This window comes from Protopterus annectens, chromosome 7.part0 (assembly GCF_019279795.1).
Source record: "Protopterus annectens isolate FY-2018-M chromosome 7.part0, PAN1.0, whole genome shotgun sequence".
Taxonomy (NCBI): Eukaryota; Metazoa; Chordata; order Ceratodontiformes; family Protopteridae; genus Protopterus; species Protopterus annectens.
Window position 1 is genome coordinate 427,109,656 of NC_056739.1, and position 18,957 is coordinate 427,128,612.

Below are 18,957 nucleotides of genomic sequence, written 5' to 3' on the forward strand. Positions count from 1 at the left end.
ACTTTGGCTACCAAAACCCACTTAACTTGGTTTCGGGCCCTTTTTGGGGGGGAACAAACCAAGGTTAGACCCCCCGAAATTTTTGAATTCTTAAAACCCAAATTTTTTGGGGTGGGGTTTCAAAACTGTACTATTTCTGGAGTCTTCTTCCTTGCAGCCTTTCTGTTCCTTCTTCCTCCCTAGGTTCTATTTTAAACTGTAGCACTCTCCCATATGTAAAGAATACCGCAACAATGAATAGAGGGACATAAAAGAGTTGTGTAAAATGTTAACCATAACCGGAGATGTTCTTCTCTTCTATGTTGCAGTGTTCTGTCCCTCATGCCTTCCCCCTTGCATCTTGTCTCTTCTCTGGCTGACTTATTGTTTTCTTTAGGACTCCTGTTCCTCATGGGGGCATTCTAGTTCTGAGGATGGTACATACGGATGTCCTTTTATGGCTGACATTGTCAAAGCAGGTGTGTGATGTCCCATGTACTGGCAGCTTGAAGCTTTTGTATACTGGCCGGACATCTGGTGGAATACAATCCATATGTAAAGAATACTGCAACATAGAAGGAAAGGACATCTTTGGTTATGGTAATATTGTACACAACTATTTTTTCATCAGTTTTTAGTCAGATTGTTTTGCTTTTTCATTTTTCTGTACAAAGCCTTCTGCAAGGACAGGTGCTCAGGCTCTTTCGATGGAGGATTTTGTGTTTGTAGATTTGGCATGGCATGCTGTTGTGGAAAACTGTTGAACTGTTGAACTGTTGCATTTTGTAGTGTATTTTTATCTCCACTGACTGTAGCATCATTTGTATTTTCCCTTCAGGTCAATTTTCTGTTGTCTTGCCCAGGCGCCATTCATGTTTGGCTGGAGGAGGTAGACAACTTCATTCCATTCTGCCTCCCCAGGTTCTTGAATCATGTGGGCAATTCTGATGTAAGCATTGGCATTTCCCTTAAGCTGACCTATTATTGGGGGGTGTTCAGTTATGAAGGTCAGGCACCATATTATGGATTCATTTTCTGTTCTAGTGTGGCTTTGGGCCCTCTGGTATTAGTAACCCTAATGCTGGACCCTTTCCCACAAGATGTCATTCTCCTGTTGGATGACTGGACTTTGAGACACCTTCACTAGGACTGCCTGTCTGTCCCAGCAGTGTCCTAGTCTCAAATGACTTTGTGAGGGACCGGTGCTAGCCGTAGCTTCATTGACTCCACCACTGGGGAGATCATGCATGGGCTTCCTACTCTGCTCCTCGAGCTTTCGGTGGTGATTGTGTCCAACTGGAGTGTGTGTGTGAGGACTGTGTTGTGAATACTGGTTCCTTGGTGTTTGCTGTTGTGTTGGGATGTGTATTCCCACACTCATTTTGTTATTTGACATGTCACTTTCCTGACTGCGATTTGGGGTAATGAAGGATGCTGTTCATGTGGATCAGTGTTGTGGTTATAACTGATGAAATCGTTCATTTTTTTCCCTTTCTTGAGGCACTTTAACCCTGGAGTCTACTGATCAGCCTTCCTTCCGTCTGCATTTGACATGTTCATTCCTTCATCACCTTGGCAGATGGTTAACGAAAGGGGGCAATTGTTCGGGTGGTTTGGATTTTTTCTAAGCCCTGTCCCCTGCTTCCTCACAGTAACCACCAGCCAGCACTGATTCATCTGACTTCTGCAAGGAGCTGGTCTCAGCAAGATGTTTCATACACCCATGCAAAGTTGCAGCTTGATTTCCTCAATCAAGGAAAACAAACCTCTTGCTTGTCCTCCTGGTATGTGCAGGGGCCCCTCCAAACACTACAGGAGAGGCAAGCTGGCCGTTTGCTTAAATTTTTGTATTTCCCACCATGGCTGTTCCAGTGCTGGGTCCACTAACTGAATACCAGTTTGTGTAGCAGTCAGGGCTTCATCCCTTTGTACAATTTACATGTTGGCAAATGTCTTCATGCTGATAAGCATGTATTTTTTCTGGTACTTTTTCAGAGCCATTTCAAAGGGTTAGGGCAAAGGTGGAGGCTAACTTGGCCACAAGCACTCAGGAGATGAGGGGATGGTATGATCAGTAGCGTGAAATTGTTATATTTTAATAAGCAGCAGTGACTGGGAATACATTTTCCAAAGCAAATGATTTGTCAGTTTTGCAGGTAGCTTTGTAGGCAGCTTTTTCAGCAAAACAGCTACTGTTAAACTAATGACTGAATCTTTAAGGACCTCTAAACCCTGTTAATTTTTTAAGGTATTTTTTTATGCTCCACTATGTCTGCTATACAAGTAATCATTGCCATTTTTGTTACTTTCCCAAGCCAGTTTTAAAATAGGCAAGCAGTACCTTTTACATGTGCAGACATCTGCAGCATTAAAATAACCAGCTTTAGAGTGCTATGAAAAGATTGCCTACATTAGCTGTTCTAATTAATTACATTATGAAAAATTGTTGGTGAAAAACACTATTTCTAAGCCATTTTAACCTTGAAAATAATTTTTCATTTTTTTGTTTTGTTTCTAGCGGAGGCAGGCCTGTTGTCGTTGCTTCTTAAAATAATCAAAGATTTTCTCATTACTGTTTGGTACATTTTCTGGCCAGAATAAGCATGGTTTCTCTGGGCTTGAAGCTGAAATTGCTAGCCATTTGGTTTGTGAGGTCTTTTATGATGTAAACATTTGAGCTTCCATGTCATTTAGCAGTTAGGTTAAAAAGTTTACAGAAGATTGCAGATGTAAAATAGAAATATAATTGAGTTGCAGTGATATTCATTTTCCCATTTTACACAATGTTTTTCTTTGCAGGAAAACATTTGTTAGTAACTTAATCCAGTCCTATCAGAGAATGCCAGGCAATGCTGTGGTGCGTGGATTTAGAGTCAGTTACAAGAGACACGTTCTCACCATGGATGATTTGGGGACGCTGTATGGGCAAAACTGGCTCAATGACCAGGTAGGAAAGGCACTAGATTTCACAGTAGTTATTTTAACATTTTTTTAAGTAATGCATATGATTGTCTGAGCAGCATTTTTAAGCATACCAGGGAACCTAAGTTTTGGTTTCCTGGTGTGCCTAAGGGTGTAGACATTCTTTTATAGCCAAATAACATTTTGTAGCTAACAAAAAAACTGTCTGTATAGCTTTAACACTGCATGTTCAGTAATGACCATTTTAAATGTTAAAATTTTTATATTCGAATTTATTTATATAATTATGCCAGTTGATAAATGACCTTCCGACAAATATCCAGCATGTCCGCAGGATCTGTTTGTTGCAGTGAAGGTTTAAACTGTGTGAGGTATTAGTTTTTTATGAGTGAAGGAGTTCAGACACATTGGGTCTGTCTTGGTCGTAAAAGCTAAAAAAAAACTCATAGCGTAGAAGCATGCAGTAGTCAGATTATTCTTTTAATCTTTCACTGTAACTCTGGGTACTGGCTGGGTTAGCAGGCAGACACATGACTGCTGTCAGATACATGGATTACATCATATTTGAGTTGTCAGAATTTCCCCATGTCATAAAAGGCCTTGTATATAGGAAACAGCAGGAATGCTCTGCTATGGAAGCGTGTTATCCTGAAGAGTACCTGCCCTGTGTGCTGTTAGAATGGTATTTTGTAACCTGTTGAACGATGCATTTACATTAGTTTGCACTGATGGGCTTTGTGTTTTGATTTCTAGGGACATGCATTACAGTTTTGTCAGATCCAATTCACAAAGGTTTTATGTAACATTCTACCAAGCAATCTTGTATGTAGATTTGAAATGGTCTTCACACTTCTAAGCAATGCTTTTATTCTGCATCTTTGTGGTCCCAAAGGAAGACAACTGAAGAGGAGTGCTTAAACATGTTGTTTTTTAACCACAAATTTAATTTTGTGTTTTTGGATGTAGATGTTGAATGGCATCCATTTTTGAACAATACAGTACCTTGAGAACATTAGAAATGGTGGAGGCCCACCTAAGCATCTCATCTTGAACTTGCAAGAAACTACTGCAACTCCACATTGGCCAGTTTCATCTCCACATTTTAATTTGGTTTGTTCACAGTTCTCTTTAGTAAAGTAGTTTCTGCAGGTTTGCTAATAATCAGATTTAAGTATTGACCCTCCTTGGTGGTTACCTGTGAAGTATTTCGTAGCAGGCTATTTGTTTTTTTTGTTTGTAAAATCGTGGTAAAGTTTAATGTTTTCTACCACTCCATCAATTAAGGATATGTTTTGAGCTATCATAGAGCTATCATAGACTTAACTGCTGAGAAAACTTGCTGCTTTTGGACACTGACAGACCTTAATATTATGTGTAGCAAAGCAAGTCACCTGGTAGCATGCATGAGCTTGGCAGTATCTCATCCCTGTAGAGTTTGTCCTCAGCAGTCTTTGGTAGTGCTTAGTACAAGACTTCCATGAGTGGCTACTATTTTTTCTAGAATGTGTGAAAGAGAGTTGGAAAATTTTTAGTCATTCAGGTTGTAGAACAGCTGTTAAGGCATATTAGCACATACTCATGCTTTGTCTTTGGGAATGCCCTTTTAATCTCCAGTCACATTACTGAGTGGATGCTTTAAGTTCTGCACTGTGGACCCATCTTTTTTTCTGAGGAGCTTTCCTGCAAGGGAAGCACACCATGTAAACATGACAGAAATGAGAGTAGCAGGTTTGGTTTCGAAGGCACTTTAGAAGAATATTCAACTAAGGAGTCATGCAGTTAGTATGCGCACAAAATTCATGGATATCTGCTTTTCATGTTCCAGGAAGGCAGTGAGCATTTGGGAGTGGCAGTTGAATAAAAGCTTTTGATCGTATAATCAACCTGTTTACAATCCATGTTAGTCCATGCATTGAAAAGACCCTTGTAGCTAATGTACGGGTGTGAGCTGATACATTTTGTTGGGCAAACAGCTTAAGTTTGACATAAAATGTAAACTGGCCTCAGATGTTGACTGTAAGATAATGCCTTATTTAAGTGCTGTGCTGTTTACATCACTCCTTGCATTGTTGCTGTAGTTGTAGCTGAATAGCGGGTAGTGAGTGCATTTTCCTCCTGCCTTAATTAGTTCTCCCAAACAGTACATTATTCATTTGGTTGACAGCTGCTTGATGTGCCCATGGTATCATAAATGCAAGTTGATTTTTATTTGGCTGTTATGATTTAGTGAGTGCTTAGAACATTAGTGCACTTGTGTTGCACTGTTAATGCATGTTGGATGTAACTCTCCACAGCCATTGTTTTAGCCTCAGTTGGTTTCCTTGTGTACTTGGCCAGCTAGGCAATATGAAAGGACAGCAGACTTGTTCCCCTTCCATTGCAAGCCTTCTAGCAGTTGGTACCTTTAGTAACTGCCTTATGTTTAGTGATGATGAACTTGTACCAAACACAGAGAACTGTCTGAGCATGTAACTACCTAGCTTAATATGCATGGAGACATCCCTCTCACAAGCAACCATATACAGTCAGCATAATGTAATCACACCCTCACCTAAGTTACTACCATGTTCTCAAGTAGGCACTAAAGTGTATTAATGTTGATGCCTTTAAAAAAAAAAAAAGTTTGTCATTGCCAAAGCCTGCAACAGATCATATCTTCGTGGGCTTTCCTCTGCTTGCTCCATGGCACCCCTGCAATGATAAGTCACTATGAGCAAAGCATACAAAACTCCTCACTCACCAGGCTACATAAGATAAGGATTACTGTCTGCTGCCTTTTTGTTGCCAGGATTATAGACGTTGGATGGGCTTTCAGAGCACTTTCCCAAAACAAATGTGACTACAAGGTGGTGAAACATGGGAGTGAATGACCTGAGGCATAAAATCCTAAGGAACTTGCGGAGAGATGTCAGAACACTCTAGGCATGTGTCAGATGCAGGTAATACTCTGGTTCCAAGTGAAGTTCTCCTTTTACGAAGAATGCTGAGGTATAGAGAGAAGTTAACTGCCTTTAACAATTAGCTTTAATAGCTAGTGCATTCCAGGAAGGTTTTGTGTGCATCAGTTTAGGATGAGACAGTGTAGTCCTTGTTTTGCAAGGGATACACCTCTTATTAAAGTGTTGTCACATGCTGGATGTAATGCCTTTTTTAGGAAAAGTCCTTCTAATGGGCATATCCACTTAGCAAACTTATTTAACATTAAACTAGACCACATTAAGGTGGCTCTTCAAAGTCAGGAGTTTGAATAAGAAATTGCCCCATCTTGTGATGCTCCAGCATCTTTGGTTACACAGACTTGTCTTAAATATAAAGAAAACCCTTCCACCATACTTTGGTTTTGCCTTCAATGTCTTCAGGCCTGGTGGAAACTGTAGTTCCATGTTTTAAGGACCACATCTCATCTGGACATATACCTAGAGTCCCAGAAACTGAGCTCCTAAAGTTGAATTTAACTTGGACATGACAAGCTACCAGACCATAACATGTTTCAGAATCCCCTCCATGTCTCCAGATGATCAGTCCTTGGTGACTTCAGTTAACCAGCTGTAGACTGGAGCACCTATACCTCTAATGTAAGGTAAGCCCAGATATTTTGGGATTTAGGTAGGAGTTCTCTAGATTAAATAGAGTGGACTGCCTGGTTGCTAACAGTTTTTGAATCTAGTCCTCTATATATTGCCTCTACCTGTTCTACTTATCTAGTCTCTGCTTTTCTAGTTATATTGGACCACAGACTGACATTTTCAAAACTACCGTATACCCCCTGTTAGTCTCTGTAGTTCAGGATTTCAAAAATGTGAACCGTATACAGTTTGAAATTTGATGTTACTCTTGACACCGATGCAGCAGCCAGCTACACCTAAGGAGATTTATCCCCACTTAAATGTATAGCTCTAACAGTCAACTAAAGCCAAATATTATGGGGAGCCTTGATGGTCACCAAGAGAAAGCAGGCTCTTTAAACTGTACTTTAGTCCTACAACTGCTCAGAATAAGAGTAGTATAAAAATGTCATCTGAAGTACACTATAAGGACCAGTAAAGCAAACTTCAAGCAGAGATTAGCTTCTGAAGCGAAGTATAAGTACATGTCCTCCTCTACCTATATGAGAAAACTAAGAAATAGCACTCTTTGCTCTGAATGTTTACTTATTAGAAACTGCACTCCAACCTAAATAACTTAACAGCTGTACTAGCAAACAAGTTCTCTGCAAGCTTCATTCACAAACATCTATTTAGTACCATTAATTCCAGTATCCCTTACACTGCGTATCCTTAAAAAAAATAATTTTTGCAAGGTATTAGCAGAATCCTTCATGGGCCCTGACATGTTGCCAGAGTACCTATTTAAACAACATTTAGCAGGCTCTTGCTGAACGTGTCAGTAAAACTGTTAAACCAAAGCCTTGTTGCATGCTGTTCCTGAATCCTGGGGTTTGGCTGTGATTGTCTCACTAAAAGGGTGGTGCTACCACAGAACCTAGAAATTACAGGCCAGTCAGCCTTGTGGAGCATATCATAACATTCTCATTAGGTACTACATTAAGAATCAAATTGGGCTTGACACCCCCACCCAGAATTTGATTCCAGCAAGGATAAGCTTGCCTGTTAAACATTAATTTGGGTGGGTTATGCAAGCTGTTAACAGTGGCCATGCTATTCATACTGCTTAACTTGATCTGGCCAAAAGCATTCAGCAGCATAACTAGCTGGAATTGTAGGCCAGACATCTCTAAACCATAGAGCATTACGTGATGGATAACAAGCGAGTTGAAAGACAGAGCCCACATAGTGTGCCAGATGCTACTACAGAAAGCGCTTAAGCAACCAGAGAAAGTCCTCCAAGTGTTTGTTCCGGATCTCCTCTTATTTGATATCAACTTTTCCAATATCAAAAATGGTGATCGGGATCTCTAGATAAAATGTTTCAATTGTCAACCCCCCCACTTGATAACTGCAGTCATCAGAAAGAGCTTCCCCTTCATTAATACATGGTGTAAAAATTGAGCTTAAATTGAATAGTAAAAATTGAAGTGTTTCTTTCAGAAAACCGAAATTCATCACAACATAATAAAATTGAAAATACACCCTTACTAAGCAAAAAGGTAGTTGGGCACTTAGGTCAACAGTTCGCTTACCTTTGATCATCATGTGGCAGCTGCAGTCAGAAAATTCTTCTACTTAGCACAACTAATAGCCATGGGTATTTTGTCCAGATCCAAAGAAGTTGTTTCCTTTTATTTTAGCACTGATTAGACTTGTAGAGTACAACACTCCATTTGGTATGTAGCTCATTTGACACGTCAGCAAACCTGTAAAACTCCAGAGGTTTCTAACATATAGCCATAATTCTTATAACCAGATGGGTCTAGGACACATGCTCGACTAGCATATGTCCGAATCACAAACTGTCAGACACACATACAGCGCTTGACAGCCGAAAAGTGCTTCCGTGTACGTGTAGTTTAAAAAAAAAAATAAATAATCTACGTTTCTGCAGGGAGGCTTAGCCCCCCTGCACCCCCACACCCCCCTACTTTATTATTCTCACTCCGAGATCGCACTACAGTGGGGAAAAGGGAATTTTCCCTTACCCACACTGTAGTTCGATCTACAAAACAGGCACACATACACGAAAGCGCCTGTCTATGTTAAGTGCTTTCGTGTATGTGTGTTCGATGTTTTGTGATTCGGACATATGCTAGTCGAGCATGTGTCCGGATCCCAACTAGATATATTTTATTTCGAGATTGGAAGCCCTTTCCCTATATTCTAGAGTCTTAAGACTCCTGAAGTGGGATCTGTGCTTTACTTGCCACTCCATTCAAGATCAGTGGCTCTTGACTTGTATCTCAATAAGTCAGATAGCTCAGCTAATAGTAAAACCAGAGCTCTGAAGCTTCAGCCAATAAACAAAATGTGAAGGAGAGATTCATTCAATGCCTCCCTCTTCTCTGATGTAAACTTCCTCTGCAGATTAAACAATGTGATACAATATCTTCAGAATAAACCTAGACATCTGGGTGGGTGCCCTCAGGTTTTCCCTTGAATAGCTGGACTCTAAACCTGAGGGTAGGTATTGGCAAAAGCGTATGTAATATTTGAATTATATGGCCTTGAAATGCCAATGAAACCTGAGTAGTGGCTTAGGCCTACCTGTAATTGAAAATGTTTGATAAGTGTCTGGGCTGCTGCGTTGTCTTTTGCTGTGCTGAAAACAGCAGAACACTGAATAGGCATTAGCAAGACGTTCATGGCTGCCATCATTTTTATTGCTCATTTTAAAAATGGTTGTCCAGGACATGTGAAGTTGTGATCCAGTTGCCAGTTTACACATACATTAAGCAGAACAAGCTGGACCACAGTCTAAAATATGTTAGGCTTTGAGCTAGATAGGTCTTGTACCACAATTTGGGATTCTTATTTGTTATAACATTTCACTGTTAGTGCTGTAAGAAAGTATGTTTGGAGAGGTACTTAAAGCAGTGGTGGGTGTGTGAGGGAGAGGCTTGCAGCAGAATGGATGCTAATGGCTCATACTTGAATATAGATGTTCTTCGTGTTCCACTGTTGCAGTCATCACATTTGGGTTATCTGCTTGCAGTAGCCCTCAGTCAGCCTGATTAACTGTCTTGAGTCCTGCGTCAGTTGCTGTCCTTTCTTCCATGACGTCAGGTCGTCAGGGATATAAAACATGCAGCCAATGCCATTACATCAGTCTTTCTTGCCGTGCGGTGCCCGAAGCAGAAGCAGTTCACAAGTGCCGGTCGGCAAACTCCTGAAATTTTCGTTTGAGTTTCAGAACCAAAGTCTTCAACTAAGCCAAGTACCCCGTTGGGGAAACTTTTTCTTGCTCCTTACCAAAATCAGTTTATGCCTTTCCTTCTCTGCCTCTGCTCTCCAAAGTGCTACTAAAGATCAAACAAGACAAACCAAAGACTATTTTGATTGCACCAGTCTGGCCACGCCAACAATGGTTCCCCCCCCTCTTGCGCAGTATCACTGTTGGCCCCATGGCAACTGCCTCAGACTCCTACCCTGTTGTTTCAGCAGGAGAACCAGATCCTGCACCCTCAGCTTCATACACTGAACCGAGCAGCCTGGCTAATTACCTAATCTCTCCTCTACCATCCCTCAGTAAACTAGTAATGGATATCATTTGAGAGGCAAGGAGGCCTAGTACTAGAAAATCTTATGCTGAAAAATGGAAAAGATTCTGTGCCTGGAACCAGTCTCAAGGGATGAGCATAGCAGTGCCCAATTTACCTCAGATTTTACAATACTTAACTGAAATGCTTCACAAGGGCCTGTCTTTCTCCATCAAAATTCACGCCTCAGCCATTTCAGCTCATTATAACACAGAACCCTCCCCTCTTCTCTCATCCACTGCTTAAGCATCTCCTCAGAGGGGCAAAAAATCTAAGACCACCCAAAGTCCAGCCTGGGACCTTAACTTTGTATTGGAAAAGCTCACACTTCCTCATTTCGAGCCAGCTGCTGATTTAAAATTCCTCTCTTGGAAAACAGCTTTCCCTTTAGCAGTCACTTCAGCATTCCCTTTAGCAGTCACTTCAGCAGGAAGGGTATCTGAATTACAGGCCGTCATGGCAGTGGAGCCTTTCATCATCTTTCATGCAGACAGGGTGTCCCTCAGGACCAGTCCCTCCTTCATGCCCAAGATGGTATCCAGTGTGGCCCTTAATCAGTCCATTCATTTGCCAACCTTCTTTCCTAATCCACAGAACAAAGGGGAATGGATACTAAACAACTTAGATTCTACTTGAACAAGACTAAACCTCAAAGGAAATCTGACCAACTGCTGGTGGCATTTGCTGCAGTGGCAGAGGGGAAGGCCATTTCAAAGCAAACCATTTCCAAATGGATAAACTATTGCATTCATTTCTGCTACAAGCACCATTGAAAATCTGTCCCACAGGGGATCTGACCCCACACAACCAAGGCTGCAGCTACCTCTACAGACTTTCTCAGAGGCGTCCCTACCAGGGACATCCTAGAAGCTGCTACCTGGAGTTCTGTACATATTTTCACCAAGCTTTACCATCTGACAATTTTCTCTAAATCCAGAGCTGGCTTTGCCACTGCAATCTTGCAGGGCCTTCTAGCTGGTCCTAATGCTATCTAAATTCCTCCTCCCATCCTTAGCTTTGGGAATCTACCCAAATGTGATGACTGCAACAGTGAAACATGAAGAACATAGTACAGTTTGATATTTACCATAAATGTAGATGTTCGAGTGTATCCACTGTTGCAGTCCTGGTTACCCTCCCTCCAGCCCCCTTTCTTCTTTTGGCTGTACCTCTACTCTCCTTTACTATGCTCAAAAGCTTTTTGGTGTATTTGCTTTTTTTGTTGGAGGTATAACCTTGTATATTTGCTTCCTATTAGGGGGGCACCTGACATTTGGGGCAAGAAAAATTGATGTAATGGCGTCGGCTGCATGTTTATACCCCTGGTGACCTGATGTCCTGGAAGAAGGGACAGCAACCGATGCAGGACCCAAGACTTTGTTAATCAGGCCAACTGAGGGCTACTGCAAGCAGATAACCCAAATGTGATGACTGCAACAGTGAATACACTCTAACATCTACATTTATGGTAAGTGTATACAACTATACTTTACAGTACTCTTGCATCGTTACAGTATATACAAACATTTTAATACAGTAATTTGTTTCTATTCCAAATTATATTAGTGTGTGGGGGTAACTGTGTGGGGGTAACTGTTTTTTATATGGGTCATTTGCCAAGTGAAGGAGGAGAAATAGCAGGCAGACCTTTGTTTTACTCTGAAACCCTGGAAGACTTTTCATAATACAACTGTCATTTTCCATTGAAATTTGCTGTTGGTGTTGTAATTTTATGTACACTTTTTTGTTTTAGTATTTCATTATGTATAGGTAGTAATTATGAAAGTGATGCATCAGTGTGTTCATCCACATGAAAACTACTGGAGAAGCTTAAACTTATATGGGTTATATCCTGCATAGGATAGAACAGCTAGTCATCTAGCTTCCAAATCTTCAGGCACCTTCCACATTCCCAAACCATTAGCCAGCTCGAGCTGAGCAGACCAAAAGTTTGTTTTGGGTGCCATGCCCATTGGACATTTCTTGATGCTGAGGAGATTAGTTCTTGTATGGCTTTCCAGGGTCGACAGTTGGCCAACAATTGTTTCATTGCTGGACAGATGAGTTCTTTGGGGGAGGGGCTTCCTCTTTACTTCAGAAGACTTGCTCTTTGTGCAAAGGTGTTATTTTTAAGCTTGGGGAAAATGTTTTTGTTGACAGATTCATGACTTGTGTTCTCAAAAATGAAAGTACATTTCTTGTAAAAAGTTAAGGTAGTTTGAAACTATTTTTCTGTGGCTGTTATTTGCTGTTTTACTGACCTGTTGCTGCTAAGCTTTCCCATGAATCAACAACCATTTTCAGTTTAACCATGGAACAACTTATTTATTGGTTGAACCTTCTTACAGCCACAGAAAGAAAAAGACTAAGCAGCTTTTGCCACTACAGCAGACTGAAAATTTGTCTCCATAACAGATGGGGGAATCTGCTGTGGCCAAAACTGGCTCCACAGAACACTCCTTTTCCTGTTTTGAATAGATGTTAGATGCGTCCTCTGACTTTTGATGCCTCCTTAGCATGAAGGGAGAGACATTTTTGTCTGTCTTAGAAGGAGCAGGGAAAGGGCCTCTACTTAGCTGAAAGTTATGCCTATCCCTAAGAAAGTTGTGGATGACTGTACTGGATCTGTATCTGCAGAGGTTCCTGTGAAAAGAGAGAGAACTCTTCTCCTGCATCAGTTACTTCTGAATAGGAGTATTTTTATTACGTTTGGTTCTGGATCGTGTGCATGCTTTTGACCTTTCTTTTAAAATTGTTTCTAGGCTAATAGCTTTAGTATTTCCCTACCCTCCGTCCCTGTTGGTGTGTTGTACTTATTGGCTTTGCAGTTGCCCGCCCCTACTGTAAATTTGATCTGGGACACTCCTCCCAGTCTAGTGTCATTAGCTCATTCTACCTAATACAGAGAGAATATCTGAGAAGGCCTTCTGTTTCTCCTTTCTCCCTTAAAGAAAAATAAATTGCCTAAATCTTGTGTTCTGACTGTGCTTCTCAAACGTTTTGGAAATGTAGAGTATATTTTAGTGCATTTAATAAAACTGTATTTGCCTTAATATTGCTACAACTCAAGTGCTCTAGGTTGCACTACATCTGCATTGTTTGTGTGTTTTAGCTGTTTTTCTGGGTTATCTAACAGTGTTGTACCTCATGTATATTCTGCGCCAGGGTTAGTGTGTCCACAGTGATTGGCAGGTCATCGTACATCTGATCATCATCTGGGTGTCCATACTCATGCCAAATAACTGTTTTAGCCATAACTGCAATTGATTTGCATTGTTTACCATTCCAATAAACTTGATTCTGTTATTGAATTTCATTCCGGTGTTTGTATTTAATTTTTCTACCCTTTTTAAATGTATGTCATGCTTTTTTTAACCTAGTCTGATTACTGATTTAATGATGTACTGTTTTTCATTAACTGCATTTGATTTGCGTTGTTTACCATTCCAATAAACTTGGTTGTGGCATTGACTTTCATTCCGGTGTTTGTATTTCATTTCTATGCCCTTTTTAAATGTATGTCATGCTTGCAATGCTATTTTATGTCTGTTTCATTACATAAACGTGGTTGTGGCATTGACTTTCATGTTGCAGCATTTGGAATAATTCCATCTGTGGATGCAAGAAGAGAAATGTAGTTAAAAAAAAATCTTCAGAATATGTAACTTGTATTGTTATTACAGTAAGTCTGAGAAAATCACTGTCTGTTGTGAACTTTTCATACAGGATCTGACAGTGTTTTGAGTATAGTGAAACTGACAGCTACATTTCATTCTGGTGACAGCTACATGACAGCTAATTGCTATTAATGTAGCTTCGTAAGTCATGAGCGTGTTACGGCCGGGGTTTGCTACTGCGCATCCTGCGAGGTACTACACTTAATTACCCTTTTCTGTATATATAGAGACTTCTCTGTATATGTAGACTAGCTACTTGTTCTACTGTATTACTGCCTCTTAAATAATGTTTCAGTTGTGCACTTGCCTTGCTTCTTTTAAAAGTTTTAAATTGCTAATTTTGTGGAGTTTTAATTGTATTTACTGTTTAGGACCATACACACAAGTGCATTGGCCTTTTCTATGTTTATTTACTGTATTCATTGTTTAGCCTGTTTTAACAAAAAAATACTATCTTGTTAGCTTGTTTCACACCTTTCCTAGCCAGTATAGTCCAGATCCCAGGCTTTGCTCGTCTCCGGACTTTATTTTCTGTGTTCAGAGCTACCCAGACCTTGCTGTGGTAGAGGGAAGTCCTACTCCTTACCAGTGGGAGTGGTGAGCATTGTACTGCCTATCTAACACTAGAGGAGTGGTTTCCAGCTCTGAAATAGTAGCTTTTTGGGCTGATTTCTATCCCTTTCAACTTTTGCGCATTTTTCGCATCGTGCAGCACCTCGGGGCTACAGTTAAACTATTCCAGGTGCCAGAAAGTCTGCTCTTCAAATTTTCCCTTGGAACTAACTGGTTTCTCAGTAGTAGCACTAAAATCTGAACCCCTGTGACTAGCACTTGCTCTAGAACCTGCTGGAAAAGCTCTAGGAAGCCTGAAACTGATACAAGCACTCAACTCTCCTTGTCAATAGGGAGAAATTAATTGTAGGCACCAAACAGCCTATAATTGCAAAGTACCTTGCAAAGTTAAGGGAAAACAGCTCTTGTACTTTACAAAAAAACTGCACCTCAACAGGCATGTCCAAGAGTCAGCTTTGGTGATTTCTCCTGTCCACCTGGTGATTCTGGGTATACTGGGGCAATGCACCAACTGCCTCATGTACACAGACAACTCTCTCCTCCTACCACCCAACACTACAACCTGTGAGAGATGCACTTGCATAACCAAACTGGAAGCAAAGCTCTCTCCGGCCAAGATTGTGCTAGACAGTCAAGAGGAGAAGGTTAACACCTGCACTACACTTCAAGTAACGCATAGCCCTTCAAAACCCACACCACCAACACCCACACATAGCAACACTAAATCCACATATGCGGAGGCCCTTAACATTAACCTGCCCAAGCAACAAGGACCTCCGAAGCTAAAACGCAAACTAACACCAATCACAACCAAAGTGACACAGCTCACAACACCAGTGTGCCACCCAACAGCCCCTAAGGCAAGACAATGTACCCAACACGCACCCAGCACTAAGTCATAGGTGACTGTATAGTCAGACAAACTGATGTCCCACTCACCATTAGTCAGCTGCCTGTCAGGTGCCAGGATCCGCCACATAACGCATGCACTCAAGTCACTCCACAACAAGTACAAACATGACTGTCCTTGTCCATGTTGGAGTGAATGACTTGAGATGTACCTCCCTGGATCATGTGGCCCAGGCAGGTATGACCCTAGCCCTGAAGTAGCATCCTGCCTTCGCCCAGAATGATACCACAGTATAAGGACAAAATGATTGACTTCAATTGGCTAAGTTTCTGGTGTCATTCAAAGGGGATCCAGTAGGTCTGCCTGGGAAAACATGATTGACAAACCACGATGTTTTGCCAGAGATGGTCTGCACCTGGGGATTCGGGTTACTGGCTAAAGCTCTTGCCACCCCTATAGTGCCTTTTTTAGGCAAGGTTCAAAGGGCAAAACCACCACCGTAACAGATACAAGCATGCAAAATCTGAAGGTAATGCTACTCAATGGTAGAAGTCTAAACCTCAAAATGCACACTCTCAAGGCACTCCTAAAAATGGAGAACGATGTCTGTGCAGTAACCGAGACTTGGTTCAAGGCTCCAGAGAACACCCCTGCAGTACCAGGCTACAACTCTTACCACACTTTTAGGCCACAAAACCAAGACCAAAACAGTAAAGGTGGAGGAGTGTCCGTATTCACACCTCCAGGCTAGTTGCCCAACGCAATTCATCTGAAATTCTCCAAGTGCGCAACTAACACTAGGTAAGACTGCAATCCAAATTGTAGCTTGCTACAGATACCCCACCATGCCCCCAGATTCTCACTACACCTTTCTAAACATACTGGAAAATATTAAGATACAACCAATCACCCTAATACTGGGTGATTTCAACTACCCTGCCATTAACTGGGAAAACTACTAGGGTGCAAACACCTTTTCCCAATGGTTTTTGGAATTCATAAATTCCAATGCGCTGGATCAACTAATCCATTGTCACACCAGGGGCTGCAGTATCCTAGACCTGGTCATTACCAACATGGGAGGTAGATGCTCCACACCAGTGGTTACCCCCTCATTGGTCACGTCTGACCATAAGCAAATCACCCTTGACATCCACATCCCACTCCCATCCCCCAGTAAGGAAACCTCCATAAAAAAACTTCTCCAAAGCCAACTTTATGCTACTCAAGTCAGAAGTGACAAACTTCATGACATCCATGTAGACGGGAAACTGCTGAGTACCACACTAAGGCACTGTACGAGCACATCCACTCGTGCATGAATCGTGCCATCCCAAATAGTCAAAAAAAGGAAGCCAGTCTGGTGGTCCCCTGCTATAAACAAACTATACAACAGAAGGAAGAGACTGTCGCAGAAAAGGTTGCCAATGTCTTTGTTTAAAGAGGAAAATCCCAGGATGCAAAAAACTCCCTAATCAACCTCCGTAAGAAGCTGAGATCCCTCATAAAATCCTCAAAAGCTAGTTATGAAAGTAAAATTGCCAAAGATTCCAAAGACAGCCACAAGGCATTCTATAGTTATGTCAAGAATCTAGATGGCAATGCTCAGATCTGCTCTGAGCTACAACAGAATGGCATTAAATATACTTATCCCAAGGATATTGCCAATATCCTGGCAGATTTAGTGCCAACTTCACTCCCCTCACTCACTCCCTAAAGGGCTCATCTCAATACCAAAAGATTGCCAAACTCCAGTAATCACGGCCACACAGGTAGAAACTGCACTCTCCAAAGCTAAGAATACAGCATCCATGGGACCAGATGACATCCCGGGCTGTGTACTACATGAACTACAAAATGAACTGACACATCACCCAAGTGTCATGTTTAATCATAGCTTCACCTCAGGCTTTGTGCCCACTGAGTGGCGCACAGCTACAGTTATCCCAATCCACAAGGGGGGGGGAATCCACCTTGGATCCTGGGAACTACTGTCCCATCAGTCTGACGAGCCTAATCTGCAAGGGCATGGAACCCATTGTCATGGAACTTATAAAACAGACGGTGGCAACCTTCAATCACTGGGTTTGTGAAGGACCGATCATGTCTCCTGAACCTGATTCAAAATAGTCAGTCTCCAGAGCTGTGGACGAGGGTAAGGTGGTCCACATAGCCTATCTGGACCGCGCCAAGGCCTTCAACACCATCCCCCACTCTGGAATCCTAGATAAACGTACTAAGCTGTCCATAAATTCCTATATCGATGGGTTGCCAACAGGCTTGCTGACAATCCAGACTGTAAAAGTAGCCGACTACAAATCCAACTCCAGACAAGTGGAGTACCTCGGGGTTCAGTCCTGGGTCCGCTTTTGTTTGACATCTACAGGCCAATACTAAGGGACTCTGGCTAACAAAGTTCGCAGATGACTGCAAACTGGGATCATTACTGAATCCCCAAATGATGTGGATATTCTACAAAAGGGCCTTACAGAAACAGATGCTTGGTGCCAGAGCCATGGGCTCAAGCTTAATGCCAAGAAATTTATAGTTATCCCCTTTGCAAAAAAGACATCTACCCATGAATTACCACATAGGTGGCATTACAGTAAACATTGAAAGTGTGATGAGAGACTAAGGGACACAGATGGACAGTAGTCTCACCTTCGATAACCACATTGCCACAACAGTCAGGAAATCCTGTGGCACACATCATCACAAAGGGATTTTCATCCAGAAAAAAGGTCATTGTCCCACCATACTCTTCCCTCTAGACCCGTTATAGAGTGTAACTCCCTGTTTGGTATGTACCTCACAAGACATCTGCAACAGCTGGAAAGGCTGCAGAAATACCTCGCTGAAGTATCACAAGCCTAAAGCAGATGCCATATGCTGACGGTCTAAAAAAAAAAAACTCCATATATACTCTGGCATATAGTCTACTCAGAGGCGATCTCTGCTTAACATACAAGGTCATGTCAAAACCTGAGCTGTTGGACATGCGCCACTTAAAGAAATCCCAATCCCTCAGAGCCACACGCTCCAGGGATCTAAACCTTATCACAGTGAACAAAACATGCTGGAGGGATAGGTTCCTGACCCGGAGAATCCACATACTCTGGAATAGACTTGCCCATACATGTCAAGCAGAGCGCCTCCTTGGCCCTCTTTAAAAGGAACCTTGATTGGATGGGAGCTAGTAAATTCACCCCGGGGATCTTGTCAGTCGCCCTGCTAGACAGGGTTCCAGGGAAGTAAATATTGTGGGAAGAAATATCCAAGGAATTGGCTAGGCTTGTATAGGCCCTAGGGCTGATAGCCTAGTACCAACCTATGAACAAGATACCTCCGCCATTGAAGAGGTTCAAGACATTTGGACCTTTAGGGGAATGTGAAGGGACACATGCAGTTTTTTCTCTGGTTTCCGTTTCAGATTCTGAAGTGTGGTATCTGTTTTTCTGTGAAGGATTTTTTTACTATAGACTATTTCCAGGATAAATCCATATTTTCAGTGGGAGAATAGTGAGATTTCTCAATCTCATAGAAAATTAGTTTTTCAACTGTCTGTCTAGTTTTGTCTGCTTTGGAGCGTGTTTTTTGTTGCAACCTGCAGCTTCCCTGGCAATCAGCCCGGTGCCCCTAAAAAGGCAGATTACATAGTTTTTCAGTCTTAAGTTTTTATACACCAATTCCAGACCTGACCAAGCAGTGATAGCTGGGTTTAATAAAGCATAACACTTTGTAATCCCTCTCCTGACAAAGATGGGAAGGCTTTTTTTTTTTTTTTTTTAAAAAAAACCGAAATTTTA

The 18,957-nt window shown here is 41.7% G+C and overlaps 1 protein-coding gene across 1 annotated transcript in view; it reads left to right on the forward strand.

Moving 5' to 3' along the window:
- The window catches only part of SENP3 (SUMO specific peptidase 3), a gene marked incomplete in the record, with an annotated part of 457,641 nt that overhangs the window by 226,593 nt on the left and 212,091 nt on the right, over nucleotides 1-18,957 (forward strand). The window contains 1 exon segment of the mRNA XM_044077008.1: nucleotides 2,779-2,926. Within this exon segment, the coding sequence (XP_043932943.1) occupies nucleotides 2,779-2,926 (148 nt within the window).